Source organism: Eschscholzia californica, unplaced genomic scaffold (assembly GCF_041429995.1).
Source record: "Eschscholzia californica isolate CP2 unplaced genomic scaffold, dmEscCali1.0.p SCAF_6, whole genome shotgun sequence".
Lineage (NCBI taxonomy): Eukaryota > Viridiplantae > Streptophyta > Magnoliopsida > Ranunculales > Papaveraceae > Eschscholzia > Eschscholzia californica.
In genome coordinates, this window is record NW_028238483.1 from 42723396 (window position 1) to 42742347 (window position 18952).

The 18952-nt window shown below is 37.8% G+C and overlaps 2 protein-coding genes across 2 annotated transcripts; both read right to left on the bottom strand.

Annotated features, from left to right (window-relative positions):
- Positions 1–638: 638 nt before the first annotated feature.
- LOC147535215 (transcription factor TCP19-like) lies at positions 639–2368 on the bottom strand. The gene has a single exon (XM_086646814.1). It carries the CDS (start codon positions 2032–2034, stop codon positions 799–801), a length of 1236 nt encoding a protein of 411 aa, XP_086502940.1. The 5' UTR covers positions 2035–2368; the 3' UTR covers positions 639–798.
- Positions 2369–11893: 9525 nt separating this feature from the next.
- LOC147535216 (hydroxymethylglutaryl-CoA synthase-like) lies at positions 11894–17459 on the bottom strand. Its single transcript, XM_086648493.1, has 12 exons — positions 17046–17459; positions 15999–16105; positions 15073–15205; positions 14410–14553; positions 14087–14245; positions 13758–13831; positions 13594–13669; positions 13458–13513; positions 13229–13316; positions 12976–13116; positions 12678–12827; positions 11894–12271 (listed from the first exon to the last, which is right to left on the bottom strand). Exons 1-12 carry the CDS (start codon positions 17115–17117, stop codon positions 12059–12061), a joined length of 1413 nt encoding a protein of 470 aa, XP_086504619.1. The 5' UTR covers positions 17118–17459; the 3' UTR covers positions 11894–12058.
- Positions 17460–18952: the final 1493 nt, after the last annotated feature.

Consider the following 18952-nt stretch of genomic DNA (forward strand, 5'->3'; position numbering starts at 1 on the left):
TATTCAGTGGCCAAAACAAATCAGACTCCCACAATCTTTATTTATCCGAGTCAGATCTATAAATTTGGTTTTAGTGATAGAACAAAAGGATAATTTCAAATCAACTGCACCACTTCTCTCTTGATTTTCTAACTATGATTTCTCAACCTAAGTTAAGGCGAGGTAGAACAAGTTAAGAAATTGATTACTATCATTCTCATTCTAAACTAAAAAATAATGACAAGTGGCATATGCCACGTCTTATTCTGACTGTACTCACCCAAGTCACAGTCAGCAAAGCTCTTGCTTATGATCTGAGCCACACATTCTTCGTAAAATCCAACCATCCAAATTTAGTAGGCCCGCAATAGCCATATAGATGAGGATGAATGGTTGGGAGGAGTTATGGGCCCCCCCTACCCACATTAAATGGGCCACACAACTTTAAACAGTTTCAGCACGGTCCACGAGTAACTTTTTTAAATTCGTGTTGACACAGCAATATATAAATGTGGACCCCCCCTAATCACAAGCGTGTGAAATCAACTAACTAAATTTACACACATGCCATTCACACGTACGAAATACACACCCAATTTCTACCAGTTTCAAACTTTCAACTTCCACATTAGAATGAAAGAAAGGGGCAAAAAAAAAAATCCAGAAAGTGATGAAAAGTTCATTAATGGCTGCTGATGAATTACAGAGCTATGAGACTTTTCTATGAAGAATCATGAGAAAACCTAACACCCAAGTTTTTAAAAAAGGTAAAAATCTAACCTTTTATAATGACAGAACAAAAATCACATAAATTGTTCTTCATGATTTTGAACTAGTACTAGTAGTTGTGGTATTCTGATCTTGTTGAAGATGTTGATTTGAAGAATGACCCATGAATTGAAGCTCCTTTTTATCATAAATTTCTAAAGAAAAATCTCTAAGCATTTGTGTTGGAGGAGGAGTTGATGAAGTTGGTGGTGCCATGGTTGAAGATTTAGGAGAAGATGAAGTCACAGGGGAAACAGATGATGGTGGTGTTGATGAAATTGGAATTGGAATTTGATTATTGTTAATGGAGGAGGAAACAGGAAGAGGAGTTTGAACTTGAAATAGATTAATACCTGTTGGTTGCATAGATGAAACAAATGAAGAAATGGGTCTTGCTGATATATTAACCAGAGGAGTTGGTTGAAACGCCCATAACTGTGGAGGTTGATTTGAAGAAGAAGAAGAAGATCCACTAATGTTGGTGGTGCCAGTGGTGGTTGTTTGTGGTATCATCCAAAATGCTCCACCACTCACAGCCCACATCGGAATAAGCCCTTGATAAGCAACACCACCGCTGCCTCCTACACCTAAACCACCACCTATACCGCCGCCTCCTACACCTATACCGCCACCACCAGCAACACCACCACCAATCGGTGCTAAACCAGAAGAAACAGAAACCCTATCACTGGGTTCACAAAACTCACTAGAAACGGGTCTCTTCCGCTTCTTTGTAGCACTTTCACCACCATCACCAGCGGCGGCGCCGCCTTGAGTAGCTGCCGAAGATGTAGTAGGGATTTTCAAAGTGCCGCCGACGGAAACAGCAATAGCAGGGATAGTACCAGTTCCTGTAGCAGCGATGATTGAAGGTTCGGCATGTTCTAATAGCCACCGAATGGTTTCACCATCGGATTTGTGCCCTAATTCTCGAGTAAGTTGAAAAATCCTAGCGGCACAAGTTGCAGGCATCCTAATCCTTCTTCCTCGACCTTCAACTTTCGTGTGACGATCTTTAGTTGAAGCCCTTTTTGCTGTTGTTGTCTTTGTTGCCACAGGCATCTCCATTGGCAAAACTGGTAAACCCCCATGAAATTTCTCCTCTTGTTCAGTTGGTTCATCTTTTAGAGAGAGAAACTGAACGGGTTCTGTAGTTTGTGCATTTGATTGATCAAAAGAAGAAGTACCCTTTTCTCCTTCTTCTATTTGGTGATTTGGGTTTTGATTTAATGAAGTTTTATCATCTTCTTCTTCTTCAACTTCTTGTTTCTGAATCGAATCCATCATATAGAACAAAAGAAAACCCTAAATCTACAATTCCAGAAACACTGTATACCCAACAACAGAAAAACTGAAACTTGAAAATACAGAGAAAACCCAAAAAGCAATAGTATTTCTAGAGAGAGAAACAGAGGTGTTAATCTTCTACTAGTAATTTCTTATTAACAATACAAAGACTAAATGATATTAAAGAGGGTGAAAGATAAGGTAAGAAGAAGAAGAAGAAAAATAAACCCTAGATTGAAAGCCCTCTTTGCCTTGAGAAATATGAACTTCTCATACAGAGAGATGGAGAGAGAGAGAGAAAGTGGTTTTCTGTTTCTACACCCCTAAACTAAGAGTTGTTATTAAATAATAATACACAATCCGATATAATAGAAAGATCAACGGTTGTCATACAATTTTGGGGACCCATTTGATACAGACACGTGGACGCTACAGCAACTAAGGGACCAGATGAGGAGGGAATATCCACGCTCCAACAGAATTTGGGTCAAAGGGTTTGGTGGTGATGGCTCCAAAAACCCACGAAGAAAAAGCCCAGTCCATTAGAGGGGTAATGGATAGGGACTTTCGCAGACATTTATAAGACAAAATGTCTCGTAGACATTTCAAGACATTTCGAGTGATTTATTATAGACAAAATATCTTTGTAGACATTTTCAAGACATTGAAGTTTGTAGATAAAATGTCCTGGGGGCATTTCGGGTGATTTATTATAGACAAAATGTCTTTATAGACATTTTCAAGACATTTGATCCATAGACAAAATGTCCTGGGGGAATTTCAAGATCTTGAATCCATTGACAAAATGTGTAATGCATATTATATTTATACTAATCAAAAATATATTTTCGACTTTCATAGACATCTCTGAATATATGCAGACATTGATGGACATTAACTATTTTAATATTATTATTATTGTTTAATCACACGAAATAATAAATTTGCAAGATCATTTCCAAAATATATTTTTCGACTTTCGTAGACATCTCTAAATATCTACAAACATTGATGGACATTTATTATTTTAATATCATTATTAATGTTTAATCATGAAATGATATATTTGCATGAACATTTCAAAAATATATTTTTCGACTTTCGTAGACATCTGTGAATATTTGTGGAAATTGATGGACATTTGGTGGGTATTTATTATTTTAATATTATTATTATTGTTTCATCACATGAAATAATATATTTGTATGAACATTTCAAAAACATATTTTTCGACTTTCGTAGACATCCGTGAATTTTTGTGGACATTGATGAACATTTGGTGGTCAATTATTATTTTAATATTATAGAGGTCCAAAATTTGATTTTCAGGTGAAGTGAAATTTATTGTTGGTTGAATTTGAGTTATTAAATGTATAAATAAAGTAGTTTATGGGTTGGGCTTTAGGTTGTTAGTTTAGTTTAGTTGGGTTATAGGTTCATTTTTGTAAAGTTTAATTTCGGCGATTATAGTACTTATAACATATATTTATGTATCAATGTTTTCGTAATGACTTTCGTAGTCAATTTTTTTTAAACAAGTACTACAACTCATTTTCAACAAAAAAAAAAAAGTACTACAACTCATTACTGAAATACTTTGTTAAATTTCAATATTTGTGTATAAGTTGATGTAAGAGGCGGTTTGGATTGAAACAATTTGAGGCAGTTTCCAAAGCTAGGCGGTTTCCAATTTTCCAAAGCATAGGCGGTTTCCAATTTAGTTTCCAAAAATTGGATGGTTTCCAATTTTTCCACCGGCTTATAGTATTATAAAAAGGGGCTTGAGTGCTTTGTTATACATCAACCAACACAAGCAACAACAACTCTTCTTTAGAGAGCTAGAGAGAGAGAGCAAGAGTGAGAGAAATTTTTCATAGTTTTTGAGCGGTGTTAAATTTCTCGGTCATCGAAGATTTAGTATAGAAGGTTATTACTATACGGTACCATCTTGGGACGAACTTGCGGATTGTGTTAGTCGTCTTCATCTATCCTTCAATAAAGATTTCTTGTTCGCCCGAGGACGTAGGCTTTAAAGCCGAACCTCGTTAAATTCTGTTCGCATATTTGATTTTGACTTAGCTTTTCGATTAATCTTCATAATCGGATCAATTTCTAGGATAGGTTCGATAGCTTCCGCGATTTTCAGTTATAACAATTGGTACCAGAGCCTTGTTGAGATTGAACGAAGAGAAGATGGAATCGAGAAGTGGTACGGTCAAATCAGGGAAATATGAGATAGAGAAGTTCAATGGGAAAAACGATTTTTCTTATTGGCGGATGCAGATGAAGAATTTGTTAATCTCGCAGAAATTACACAAGACGTTGACGGGAAAGAAACCAGGAGATATGTCAGATGAGGATTGGGAGGAGTTAGATCTCGAAGCACGGGCTACCATTATGTTGTGTCTTGAGAGGGACGTGGCGTTCCTAGTAGACGGAGAAACAACGGCGGCGGGTGTGTGGTTAAAGCTAGAAAGCAGTTTCATGACGAAAACTTTAACGAATCGGGTCTACTTAAAATCCAAATTATTCACATGTAGAATGGAAGAGGGTTCTTCTATTCAGGAATATGTGAATAGGTTTGACAGGATTATCTCAGATTTGAAGGATATTGATGTTAAGGTTGAGGATGAGGACCAAGCCCTCATATTGTTACTTTCATTACCTAAATCCTATGAGAACCTTGTTCAAACTTTGATGCTTGTTGGTGATAGTCTAAGCATGGAAGAGACGAGAAATTCGCTATTAGCGGATGACCTTCGTAAGGTTGCTACTAGCAGTATGGCGTCGGGTGGAGTAGACAAGGAACAAGCACAAGGGTTGTTTGTAACAAGGGGGAGGAGTAATGAAAGGGGAAAGGGAAAGGGCGGGAAATCTAGATCCAAATCTAGAGGCTCTTTCAAGAAAACGTGCTTTAGTTGTGGTGAGCTTGGCCACTTTAAAGCGGCTTGTCCAAAGAGAAAGTTGAAGCAAAAGAACGAAGGCTACAAGGAGAAACAAGAGATGCAAGAGGCGGGATATGTGTCAGAAGAGGCGGACGAATGTTTCTCGGTGACAGAGGTGTCTGAGAAGATCTTCGATAAGTGGATGCTTGATTCAGGGGCGTCACACCATATGTGCCCAAATAGGGAGTTGTTTACTACCTATAGGAGTATAGATGGTGGTACAGTTATACTGGGTGATGATAGTATATGTAAAACTGTGGGACTCGGAACAATACGGATCAAGATGCACGATGGAGTGGTGAGAACATTGACGGACGTAAGACACATACCCGATTTGCGGAAAAATCTAATTTCCCTTGGTGTGTTGGAGCGGAACGGCTGTAAGATAATTATAGAGAATGGCTCCATAAAAGTCGTTAAGGGTTCTTTGGTGGTAATGAGAGGTACTCGTTACGGTAATTTATACAAACTTTTGGGGACAACAATTACGGGAGATGTAGCAGTAGGAATCAGTGGAAGGGATCCAACGGCTAGTACGAGGCTTTGGCATATGCGCCTTGGGCATATGTCAGAAAAGGGTCTATCTTTGATGTGCGGGAAAGGCTTGTTGAAGGACATGAAGAAGCCTTGCATGGAGTTTTGTGAGCATTGTGTGTTCGGGAAGGCACACAGGGTGACGTTCTCTACAAGCAAGCACAGGAGCAAAGAGGTATTAGACTACGTACACACCGATGTCTGGGGACCGGCAAAGTTACCTTCCAAGGGTGGTTCCAGGTATTTTGTTACATTCGTTGATGATCATTCGAGATTTGTCTGGCTTTATTTTCTGAAGCATAAGAATGAGGTATTCAACACATTCCTGGTGTGGAAAGCAATGGTAGAGAACAAAACTGGTCGAAAGCTGAAGACGTTAAGGTCGGATAATGGGACCGAGTACACGGATGGGGCATTCAAGGAGTTTTGTAATCAGGAAGGCATTGTGAGGCACTGGACAGTAGTAAACACACCTCAGCAGAATGGAGTCGCAGAGAGATTGAACCGTACACTACTTGAGAAGGCTAGATGTATGCGCTCCAATTCGGGACTAGGCGTAGAATGGTGGGCAGAATCTGTTGCTACAGCTTGTTATATTGTGAACAGGTCTCCACATTCTTCTTTAGATGGCGGCATACCTTACGAGGTGTGGTCAGGTGAACATGCAGATTACGGGAGACTTAAGGTTTTCGGTTGTACGGCCTATTACCATGTTAAAGGTAACAAACTTGACAATAGAGCAAAGAAGGCAATTTTCTTAGGATATGCTACAGGAGTCAAGGGTTATCGGCTATGGTGTACGGAAGACAAGAAGTTTGTAATCAGCAGAGATGTGGTGTTTGATGAGTCATCTATTGTAGCTATGGCGAAAGCTACGGTGCCTAGTTGTGGTGATGTTGGGTCTACTAAAGCTCAAGTAGTGGAAGTAGAAGCCGAAGACCAACGGGTTTCTAGGAATCATGATCAGGTGGAGCATCAGGATAATACTCAGGATGAGAAAATTGATGAACCCGGTCATGAGGAGGTTCAAGGGGAAGGTACACAAGTTTTACAACAACAACAGCAGGATGTTTCGGTACACACTAGGCCGAAACGGTTATATAAGCCGGTACAGAGGTTAGGGTCAGACAAACCTCTTAGGCATTATGGGCAGGCAAATCTTGTTGAATATGCACTCTCGGTGGAAGACGACGAGCCGGTCACCTTCAAACAAGCTATTACCGCGGAGGATAGAGAGAGTTGGTTGGTTGCTATGCAAGAAGAGATGGAGTCTCTTCACAAGAACAAGACATGGGAGGTTGTCCCATTGCCCGAAGGTAAGTCTATTATTGGTTGTAAATGGGTGTACAAGAAGAAAGAGGATTCTTCCGAGATCAAGGGTACAAGGTATAAGGCAAGACTAGTGGCCAAGGGTTATGCACAGAAAGAAGGGGTCGACTACAATGAGATTTTCTCACCGGTCGTGAAACATACTTCTATTCGGGTGCTATTGAGTATTGTTGCTCACAGGGATCTTGAGCTGGAACAACTCGATGTTAAAACCGCCTTCTTGCACGGAGATTTGGAAGAAGAAATTTATATGGCTCAACCAGAGGGATACAAGGTTGAGGGCAAAGAAAATCAAGTATGTCGTTTGAGGAAATCTCTTTACGGATTGAAACAATCCCCTCGCCAATGGTACAAACGATTTGATTTTTTCATGCTAAAGCATGGTTTTCGCAGAAGTGACTATGATTGTTGTGTATACATCAAGAAACTTCGCGAAGGTGACTTTATTTATCTCCTTTTGTATGTGGATGACATGCTTATTGCTTCTCGAAGCATGGTGGAGATAGATAAGTTGAAATCTCAACTCAGTCAAGAGTTTGAGATGAAAGACATGGGCGCTGCAAAGAAGATACTGGGAATGGAGATTAAGAGAGAGCGGTCAAGTAAGAAACTGTACTTGAATCAGAAAGGTTACATCGAACGAGTAGTTTCTCGGTTCGGGATGCAGAATGCGAAGGCGGTGTCAACACCTTTGGCACCACACTTCAGGCTCTCGGGAAAACAATCTCCCACTACTACGGTGGAGAAGGATCATATGGATCGTGTACCGTATGCTAGTGCAGTTGGCAGTTTGATGTACGCTATGGTGTGTACTCGTCCAGATATTTCACAGGCGGTCAGTGTGGTTAGCAGGTTTATGGCAAACCCGGGGAAGACACATTGGGAAGCTGTGAAGTGGGTCTTGAGGTACTTGAAGGGTACCGTTGATACGGGTTTGTGCTTTGGTGGAGACACATGTCAGGTAAGCGGTTATGTTGACTCGGACTATGCTGGCGATCTAGATAGAAGACGATCTACTACTGGTTATGTATTTAGGGTACATGGTGCTCCAGTTAGTTGGCGATCGATGTTACAATCTACAGTTGCGTTATCTACTACGGAGGCCGAGTATATGGCTATGGCCGAGGGTGTGAAGGAAGCATTGTGGTTGTGGGGTCTTCTGGATGATCTAGGGATTAAGCAAGAGTGCGTGGATGTATGGTGTGATAGTCAAAGTGCGATCCACTTGGCGAAGAATCAGGTTCACCATGCCCGCACTAAGCATATCGATGTCAGGTATCACTTTGTACGAGATGTCATAGAGGAAGGTGATGTTTCTCTCATGAAGGTACACACAGATGAGAATCCCGCGGACATGTTGACTAAAGTGGTGACGTGTAGCAAGTTTCAGCATTGTCTGGAATTGCTGCAAATCGGCTCGTGTTAAGTTGCCCGAAAGGGCGTAATGGCGACAAGGTAATCTTTATGTGAAGGGTTGGTAGAACTACGGTAGGCTTGATCCTGTAAAAGGGTACGTAGGCAACCATGGTCATATGGTGCAGTCGGATGAAGTTACAAGAAGCAGATATATCTTACAAGGAGTATCCTGGTGTTCGTCCAAAATTTGACGTATATCAAATTGTGTACGAGGTGGAGAATTGTAAGAGGCGGTTTGGATTGAAACAATTTGAGGCAGTTTCCAAAGCTAGGCGGTTTCCAATTTTCCAAAGCATAGGCGGTTTCCAATTTAGTTTCCAAAAATTGGATGGTTTCCAATTTTTCCACCGGCTTATAGTATTATAAAAAGGGGCTTGAGTGCTTTGTTATACATCAACCAACACAAGCAACAACAACTCTTCTTTAGAGAGCTAGAGAGAGAGAGCAAGAGTGAGAGAAATTTTTCATAGTTTTTGAGCGGTGTTAAATTTCTCGGTCGTCGAAGATTTAGTATAGAAGGTTATTACTATACGGTACCATCTTGGGACGAACTTGCGGATTGTGTTAGTCGTCTTCATCTATCCTTCAATAAAGATTTCTTGTTCGCCCGAGGACGTAGGCTTTAAAGCCGAACCTCGTTAAATTCTGTTCGCATATTTGATTTTGACTTAGCTTTTCGATTAATCATCATAATCGGATCAATTTCTAGGATAGGTTCGATAGCTTCCGCGATTTTCAGTTATAACAGTTGATGGCTCATTTTTTGCTTGAGTTATTTAGTTTGTAGCGTTAACTTTTTATTCGTTTCTAATTTTATTGTTTTTACCAAAATTGATGAATATTTTGTTGAACTTTCCCTGAACTTGAAAGTTGAAACCCCACGAGCTTTTCCTTCTATGTTATTGAGATTCTTTATTTGCTTTTAGAAGAATAGAAGATGATATATATTTCCCAAAGATAGTGTTAGAGTGGATTTTAATCTAAATTTTTCGAGCTAAATACCTGTGCTCTATGAAAGGAGCCCTCTCTATCCATTGATCCAACCTAAACGATTTAAAATAATATTGTTCAGCATATAGAAAATGTGATGACAAATTATACATGAATAGTCCATGCAACATCCATATTTGATCATGTAATTGTAACATGTATGTTGCTCCACTAACAAGAACATAATTCAACTCTATATAATTGTTGTCTCAATTAAAAAATTTCATTAATATTTTAGACATTGTTCCTCATGTTTTTTAAAACAATTACGGGAGACAGTTTATTATTATTATTATGGAGTATTTCATATTTTAATTAGAGGTGAATGTGTCAATTTTAGTGAAGTAGTTAAATGGGCTCGTCAACTTGATCCATCTACTCTTAAGGTTTGTTTTAAGTAGGAGATGCCAAACTTATCTTTTGACTTGATGAACTGTGATTACCATTTCGGGCCAAAAATTCACATATGAAATTTAGTTTTAGATTTACTTGCCTATCATTTTTGTGGTAATTTTAATTAGTTAGTCAATAGGCCGACTAGAGGGTGATAGCTAGGGTTGGTAATTAGTTTGTTATCCCATCCTACCTCTCATTTTGGCTAACACTCTAAAGACATTTGAAATACCGTGCTAACTTTTGGTATACAAGCTTTGGATTGTAAGGAGAGGTAATATAGATCGATAATCTTGAGTAGATTGATTTCTAGGGAGTTTGGTTAGTAGTAGGTGTTTTCGACCGGGTAGGTTTAATTATCCATGACAAAATTGACTTCTAATCACGCAGACTTAACGTAAGGATGAGGATTGATATTGAAGCGTGGGCATGGACTTAACCTTCACGAAAAATTTTAGAGGGGGAGAAGAGAAAAACAACCAAGTTGGGAGAAAGACAAGGGCAAGGAGATCTCGAGAATTTTGGTAGGCATTGGGGCAAAATGACAGACGAAAATGGAGCAAGAGGATGAGTTGGTCAATTTTTTGGGCTAAAAAGAGAATCTAACATTAACTCTACCGTCAAGTCAAGAATTATTACACACTAAACTAGGAGCGGGGATCGGTCCAGACCGGCGAGAAACGGATACTAACTCAATCCGGTCTGGTGGAACGCGCACAAGTCCTAAGTGTCCACTCCGACATCCAGAAAAACGGGTGGACATTTAGGATCTTTCTCCAAATAAGTGCTCCCTCCCCCGTACGTGACTATTTTGATAATCGGACAACCGGGTATCGGCCGGTCTGGCACCGGTCACTAATGAAGAAATAAAGAAATTTTTATTCGAAATTAAAATTGTTTAGTAGCTAAATACAACTTTCTTAGCTTCCACTTTACAATTCAAAAAAATATATGAATACATTATTAAAAGATAATCATTAAGATTTCTCATGGATTACGATCGATTCTATTCTTCTTCTCATGGATTACGGTCGGATTTTTGGGTTACTGATTAGATATTGAGATTTTGGAGGAGAGAGAAACTATAGAAGTACAGAAGCAAGACAAAATTAAGAAAAGTGATTTATAGGGTTATATTTTTACTCTTGAAATCTAATGGTTGTAGCCCCTTACAGATCTGAAGGCTTAAAACCAATCATATTGGCGCGGGTATAACAGGTAGGATAAACGGATGGGTATGTATGGGATCGGTCGGGCAGACTATATAGGCGGATCGACTCGATCAGATCACTGGATAAGGACTTATGTCTGCATCCGTCTGCTTAAGCTTTTCCGATCAGGCGGGTACAAACTATTGAGGACATAGGATGGTCGCGAACCCGTCGTACATGAATGCATATTTTCCTTGGGGAAAATAAAAGAGAGATGAGAGGTTAAACGCAGGCCACATCAGTAAGTGAGCGAAAAAGGACCCCCACACAACACTCGATGGAGGACACGTGGAGGGTGGAGGTGTGGTCAAAGTGTTAAATTGAATTTGGTAGTTCCTCATTTACCACACAAAATTAGTGGTCCCTACCAGTTTTTGATGTCTTGGGGTGTTGCTGGTCCACCACCACCAAACAGAACCCCACCAATACATACACCTCGTTTGCTACGCCCTTTTGGTTGATGACCGCGACCCACACTTCTCCCTATGTGGTCCCATCTTCGAAAGAAACTTACCCGTGCTGGGTCCCACTCTCATTTTATAGTGACTACTTTATTGTTCCAAAATTTTGCTGTATCAACTAATGTCTAGTCAACACGTGTTTTTGAGTGCTTTAATGAAATGGCGTGACGGTATATATAAGTATGGCCCAGGTTTCTAGAACATTCACGTTAGGGATAGTGAATGGCCCCCCATCCTATATCCTATTATCCTATAGAGTTCTTCCCATATAGGAAGGAATTTGATATCGATGCTTCTCACCTTAACATGATCAGGTAGCTACATCCAATGGTTTCCCGTGTAATGTTAACTATCGATATCGACAATTACTAAGATTTTGACATTGACTTCCTGAAAATACTTAGATGGAAGAGGTCCACTTGGAATAGAGCTTCGGAAGAAGAAAATTTATCGAAACCATAGCTTTGTTGTAGATGATGAGGCACAATTTTGAGGCCAACTCTTTAGCTTAATTGTTCATGGACATAATTCCAAGTTTCCCGCAAAACTAATAGGGGAGGGTAAATTAGTCAAGAAAGGATGAAAAAATCCAGTTAAACTTGCTAATATGAATCGAAAACAGAGTTCAGAAAGCCATTAATCGTCTAAAAAGATTATCAACAAAACATTAAAAACCCAAAATCACAATTAAAACCTTTGCTGGCTTCTCTCTGCTACCAAACGTTCCTTCTCTTCTTTAACATTTTCAGTGACCATTGAGAACTGCACCATTATCAGCAGTTGTGGTGGTTGCTTCACTTTTCTTCTTGGAATAGAATCTTCGATACATGGAGTCGACTTCAGTGAGATAGAAAGTGCCCGATGGTATAAGGCTTGTGTCCTTGCTTGTTACGAAGTCCTTACCTCCATATCTGTGCTCCATCAGTTGCATTGTTTCGACAAATTTTTCGGGTGTAACCTGTTATATGAAAGAATTGGGTTCATCAAAACTGCATTTTGAAGAAAATCGGTATATTCACGTAGGAACAAAATATGAAATGGATCATGCAGTAAAGGAAGTTCATAATTTTGATATAACAAGACTATGCAAGTTAATCTTAGGTTTAAGTTTGGATGGAGAGGACAAAGACGAAGGTATGAGAGATGGCTAGTGGGGGGCTCACGATTAAGATGACTCTTGGAGTCACATTGAAACGTTCGTGTAACTCTTGGAGAGTCCTAAATTCTTTCCCCGAGTAACATTAAAATTGGTAAAATTAATTGAGTGCATTGAACTTTTACTTTTTGTAAGGTAGAAAAATTTATGACTTGACACGTGCTCTATGAAAATCTTTACTTGGTAATTGAAAGAGCAAAAGTAATACCTCATGTCTTGATTCCAACTTCTTGGCGACATTCATTACAGTTGCAATGTTTGACAAGCTGAATGGATGCGAACCTTCCTTAAGTCGGAATGAGAACATTGTTGAACTTAAACCACTTCCATACGAGAACATTACTACCCGCTTACCATCCTGTAAAAGTAAACAAAATATCAAATTACAATCTCTCTCTCTCTCTCTCTCTCTCTCTCTCTCCACAAACACACACACACACACACACACACAAATATATATGTATGGACTCAACCAGTGAAACAAAGAAAGTGGTAGAAAATGTTACCAGTGAGCTATTTTTGTTGTGCAAAAGAGATGCAAATGCGGCATAGAGTGAAGCAGTGTACATATTGCCGACTTGTTTCGGTAACAAAGTGGTTGGTTGTACCTTTTCATCGTATAGACCTTTTGCAACAGTCTGGGATGCCTGTTGAGCACAATACAAACTAAACATTCAAGAGAGAGAGAGAGAAGAAAAGAACGCTGCAAATAGTAAACCACAAATTCTAATTAGATTGTGTTAGAAGATCTAGAATTACTTTTTCAAGATCTCGACTAGCATAGCTCTCTTCGCCAGATAAAGCTGCAAATGGGGCAAGTTTTTCTTTCGAAGATTCCTCAATTGAACTGGCCAATAAAAGCAAAATATTAGTTACCGTACTGCAATATTAACCTCCTTATGCAGTTCAGTTTAGAAAGAATGGTGTAAATAAGCTGTGTACTTAATTATGATTGTTTCTCTAAAAAAATGTTATGATAAGTTCATACTTGGCATTTCTTAAGTAGTCCATGAAGCATAATCGAGCAAAGCTTTTCTGCACAAGCTGCATTTACAGTTCAACAAACAGTTGAATTTAGATTCATAAATTGGACCGTACAAGAAAATCGACGTGCAAATTGGTACCTTATTATAAGGAGAATGAAATACAAAGTAATCTGCATCTGAAATTGAAAATTGCTTGCCCTCGAATTTCTCATACCTATAGAGATTAAGGAAAGAAATCATTTAATACGAAATAAAGCATAATAAAATAATAACCAAAACAATTCCACTTAATGGTGTCATACTTGGCGCATAAACGTTTGTAGCAGGAATCAAGCGCCATTAGATAGCACGTTTGTGAAAGCTTTCCATCAACGACCTACAAGGGAACTTACGAATGAGTACAATTCATTGACAAAATAGTTTTTTTATGATATGATACATAAGGTATTAGCAAACATAGAGCCAATTGTTTATTATCGATAGAAACAGTGAGATTTATGTTTTGCCGATGCACAGGAAGTTCTTCTTTCGTTCGGAGAGATTGAATTAGGTATCGGGAAATTCTAAAAATTTATAATTAATACGTAAATTGGGAAGAAAATAAGAAAGAAAAGAAGAGATGAGTGTATACCGGGTATTCACTCGCAAGGTTGGGCTTGTAAAAGTCATAGACATGAGACATGTGTGAGCCTCTGTATTTGCTCTCAAATGCAATTGGAGCATCTGGACCTATCAACATAGCAACAGCAGCTGCTCCTCCAGTGGGCCGAGCTGGGCCTTCTGCGTAAACCTAAAAACGGGCAAGCTTCTTAATGTGAAAATAATTTAAAGAATACCTTGATCTTGAATAAAAGTTTCGCGTGGTATGCAAATTTTTACTAACTTATTTAGACATGATACTAAATTACTAATGTCAAACAATTAATACCAATTCTTAAATAAGAAAGTCCATACCGCACTATCAGTGCACACGACAAGTCCATAACGTCCATCCCAGCAACTACTCTCAACCCAATTCACAACGTTAAATAAAGCTGCAGTTCCTCCGTAGCAAGCATTTGTTGAATCAACTCCTTCAATATCGGTATTATCGCATTCCTGCATGTTTTATAGATGAAAAACTTAGGAGCAGTAGAGTGGAAAATAAAGAAGTTGTGGAGATCAATTCATATGTAACTTGAATGAGTAAATCTTCTATTCCAAATAAGGAAATTATAATATCGAAAACAAAGCGGAGCAAATTACGGCAATTTTGATTTTTGTTTCATCTTCTATTAAACGGAATTAGAATCTAAGTCTATAATTTAACAAATCTGGAACTCAGGGTTCTAAAGCTTTCATTAATAACGAATAAGGTTTATATGAACATGACTTCTGAAGCTGAGGTATAAGGAGCACAATATAGCTGCTATTTCTGATACCAGCAGCCAAGGTTACTAACCTTTCACATATCTGAATAGTCAGTTCATTGAGTATGTTCCTATGCACAACTCAATACGGAATACTAGATCTTCGAGTGTTTAAATTTATCATTATTAACCTCTGGACATTACAAATTCAATTGGCACCAACTTTAATTTGAATATAGCACAGTAATTTAGGGGTTTGAAAGATAACCTCAAAGATTTGCATCAGGAAGGTCTTTATGGACTTGCTCTTATCTATCACGGTCTCACTGCCGACTTCCAGACGTCCAATCTGCTTAGGGTCAATTTTGTACTTTTCAAGGAGGGAAGCAACAGCTGTCAAACTAGAAAAACGTAGGGCTCCATCAATAACCAAATGTCCAAATTCACAAAAACCAAGAATGACCAATAGTCCAACAAATTGGGGCAACCGAGCAACACCCTTAAAATTCACATGTTGCCACCGTGTCAACAACTACGCGAGTTTCTAGCAAATTAAAGTTTCAGTGGAAAGCAAAAAAAGAAATTACTAACTGCTGAATAGTTAATCATATAAGAAGGTCCACTTAGTTACCAAAGAACAACAAAATCTTGGTTAGCGGTGTCAAAATGTACAAAATAATAGGTAGGTTCAGTTCAAAATTTTCATCTACTCATGTTTATTGGCATAGACGTTGGGAGTTGGGACTATGCATCTAAAGGAAAATACGTGAAGTATCCTTGTCCGCGTTTTCCATTGGTATAAAGTTTGTGTCAATTCTCCTCTGTTTATTTGGACCATTACTCCACATGTAGCATCAAAATAATTATGAGTTGTACTTTTACCACCGTAGTACCGTTAATTGAGTTTATTTGAAGGCGAAGCAAATATAAATTACTTATACTTATAATCTAGTTTTTCCAATATTCTTATCACCGTTGATATTTTGAGAAGAATGATACAGTCGGGTTACCACGAAGAAACTTATTCCTTTGCTTTAGATTCAAAATTATTGCTAACTATGAAACTTATATTTCTTTTCAGGTTTCTCAAAATCTAACAACCGACCTTTCTTGTTATCTCTACAAAATACTAGCCTACTAGGTTGACGTGTTCTTTAATACGATGGCGTTTGGGATAAAATAAATAGCACAAACCTCATTGAAATGACGTCTTCCAACTCTGAACAAAATGCCATGCAATCTTGTCCGAGTCCAATAGTGTATTTTCCTTTACTCGCACCATCATGAGCCTCCAAAGCTTCCTATACATCCATGTAACAAGTAGAAAAAGGTGAATGACATAATACACAACATTTTGTCATATGCTCTAGCAAGTTCTAATAGATGGAGAGGATAAAAGGAACTTCAAGCGAACAAGCTACTTTAAGCAATTAACTAATTTTAAAAACACTAACATAAAAATCAAATTATAAAGCAAATATGATCAGTATGCAACATCTCCCTTTGAGCAATGCTATAAAAGACTAAAAGTCAAAGCCTACCCTAGACCTAAACGAAATCAACGGTTCTAATTTTCGGGTCAACTCTCCCTCCCTTGATGAACTTCTTCACTCTCTTGACGGACGGTTGAACCCTATTTAGGTCTGGAGTAGGTTTATTTTTGAACCCTCTTCAGTCATTTTTCTTTTTTGATAGAAGAGGTTACAAATGTAGACCTACCCCATACCTAAATAGGAATCAACCATTCATTGAAAGTTTAAATGTCCATCAGGAGAGGAAAAGAGAGTCGACTTGAAAATAGAGACTATTGATTTCGTGTAGGCCTGGAGTAGGCTATGATTTGTAGCCTCTTCTAGTGTTACTCTTTCCTATCACCACTTACTTGAATTTGGGGAGGTTCAAAAATCAAACATCTTATGTGAATATTTTGAAGGTTTAAATCTGTTCTCATCCAGCATTTTGTTCAAAAACAATATTTAACAGGAAAAGGGTATGTGAACAAATTAAGACTAAAAATTCAACCAGAATCAATCTTATAAATAGAACCCTACAATTAGAAAACCAAATCCAGATCAAAGATTCAATTTTTACTATATTATCGTCAAGTAAAACAAGAATTTTAAGATCAAAATGAAGAATTTTAGTATCAAAGATGACATTTCTTACTGCCTTGAAACCAATCAATAAAGAAACAAAAAAACAGAAAATGAGATGGATTGATCTATCAATATTCTTCTTTACCTGTTGAACACAAGTAGGAGGGAAATAGATTTCCATGGCGAGAATTCCAACATCTTTCTGATTTGAACCCATGCTAGTGCTACCTCTTGATTAACTTCTCCAAATTTCTTTCTCAGGAACCAAAAGATTGGAGCTCAAAGTTAGAGAGAGAAAGTAGAGAGAGAGAGAGAGAAGAGACGGGAATTACAAATGCAGAGTTGGTGGTAGCGAGAGGGACCTTAAAAGAAGGCGAACGGGAGAATTTTTCCCCATTTTGGTCATGATTCTCATCTGTTAATTAATTCTTTTTTAGGCCCTAATTGGGACTAAACGATCATTTTGCCCCTATAAATGTCTACCGATTCGTTTTAGCCTTACGAAGAATAAAACAAACTGTTTCACACTTATGAATGTTAAACATGTCTAGTTAATCACAAATAGGGAGCTAATGTTAAAGAGTTTAAAAGATTTTAACCGAAGTAAAGTATAGTATGAATTTAAATTGTATTTTCTTCGACAACAAAATGCTCAAAATAAAATATCATGGTTGACCTCAATGTTCAAGAATACTTATGTGTAAGGGTATTATCCGCGTTCGACGAGCACATATAGTCCTATCAAATGTATAATCTCAATTTCTGGAGACAAGTTTGGAAGATATATTCTCGACCATTCAGAGATAAGTTTGAGAGGTAAAATTTTAAATGTTAAAGATGAGAATATATTAAAAAAAAAAAAATACACTCCTCTCCAATTATATAAGTAATATGTCAAATCTAATATCTTATTATATTTTATAGATTAGTTTAAGTTCGTGCAGAGTTATCTATAATTGCTCTCACAATTTTGACATTTGAAACGGTCAATTATCTTGTTTTCTTCGGTATTTTTTTTGTTGTAAAATTCTTCGGTGATGGAAGAAGTGAATTGGCCTTTTTAATATTTCCGACTAACTTTTTTCGCCACTAGATTGCATCTACTTTTCTTTTTAATACTAGAATAGTAAGTGAATTGCCTCGTAAAACAATCTATTTACTACTAAAAATTGAGTCTCTAAATTTTCATATTCTAGTTAATCATGGATAATAAAAAAAATATTTGCGTCCCGACTGTGACTCGGGGAGTGTGATAAGTAGATCGAAAATCTTTGTGTGTCTATAAAATAATAAAGAGATGGCTGTCCATTTGTGCACATGCACAACATGTGATTCAAAGAAAAAGAATCCCAATTTTTTATATTTGTGTTTTATACTCGGCTGTCATTTTGGAAAGGTTCAAATTCCAGCCCCAGATTTGATGGAATTGGATCTTGTGATCCATATTTTAGTTTAGGTAGAGAGTATTCACACTTCTCCTTAGCTAAATTTAAGTTGACAAACCTAGCTACCATAATTGCTTATCTTGTTGTTCGATCTACTTACTTATTTTTAGATCCCTAATTATGATATAAATACAAATTTTACTAAAGAAAAAGAAGATACAACATGTTACGTATGAATTCTGAAAAACAATAACTACACAACTTTAATATCGAACTACCAACTCTTTGGTTTACAAGTCAAATTTGAATATGATGGGTACTGCATAATAGTTTATAATGGCTCATGTTGGTCCAAATCGACAAGTCCTGTCTTAATTTTCATATTATTGGGTGGGCATGGTGCTAATCCTAGAGTGCAGACTATGTGTTTCTTTTTGGTTGCAAAAGGGTAGACTAATCTTAAAGACCTAAGAATATATTTATATGGTCATCCTCTCTCTCTCTCTCTCTCGCCTGTTCGTCTTCACCGTCACAAGTCACTCCCATTGGTCAGCACCACCAACGTCGAAAATAGTGGTGGTTGTCGATAGAAGTGGAGCCGTTATGGTGGTGAAGAAGAAGAGTGATATCTTTACAAAAAAAAAAAAAATTAGGAAGTTTTATAATG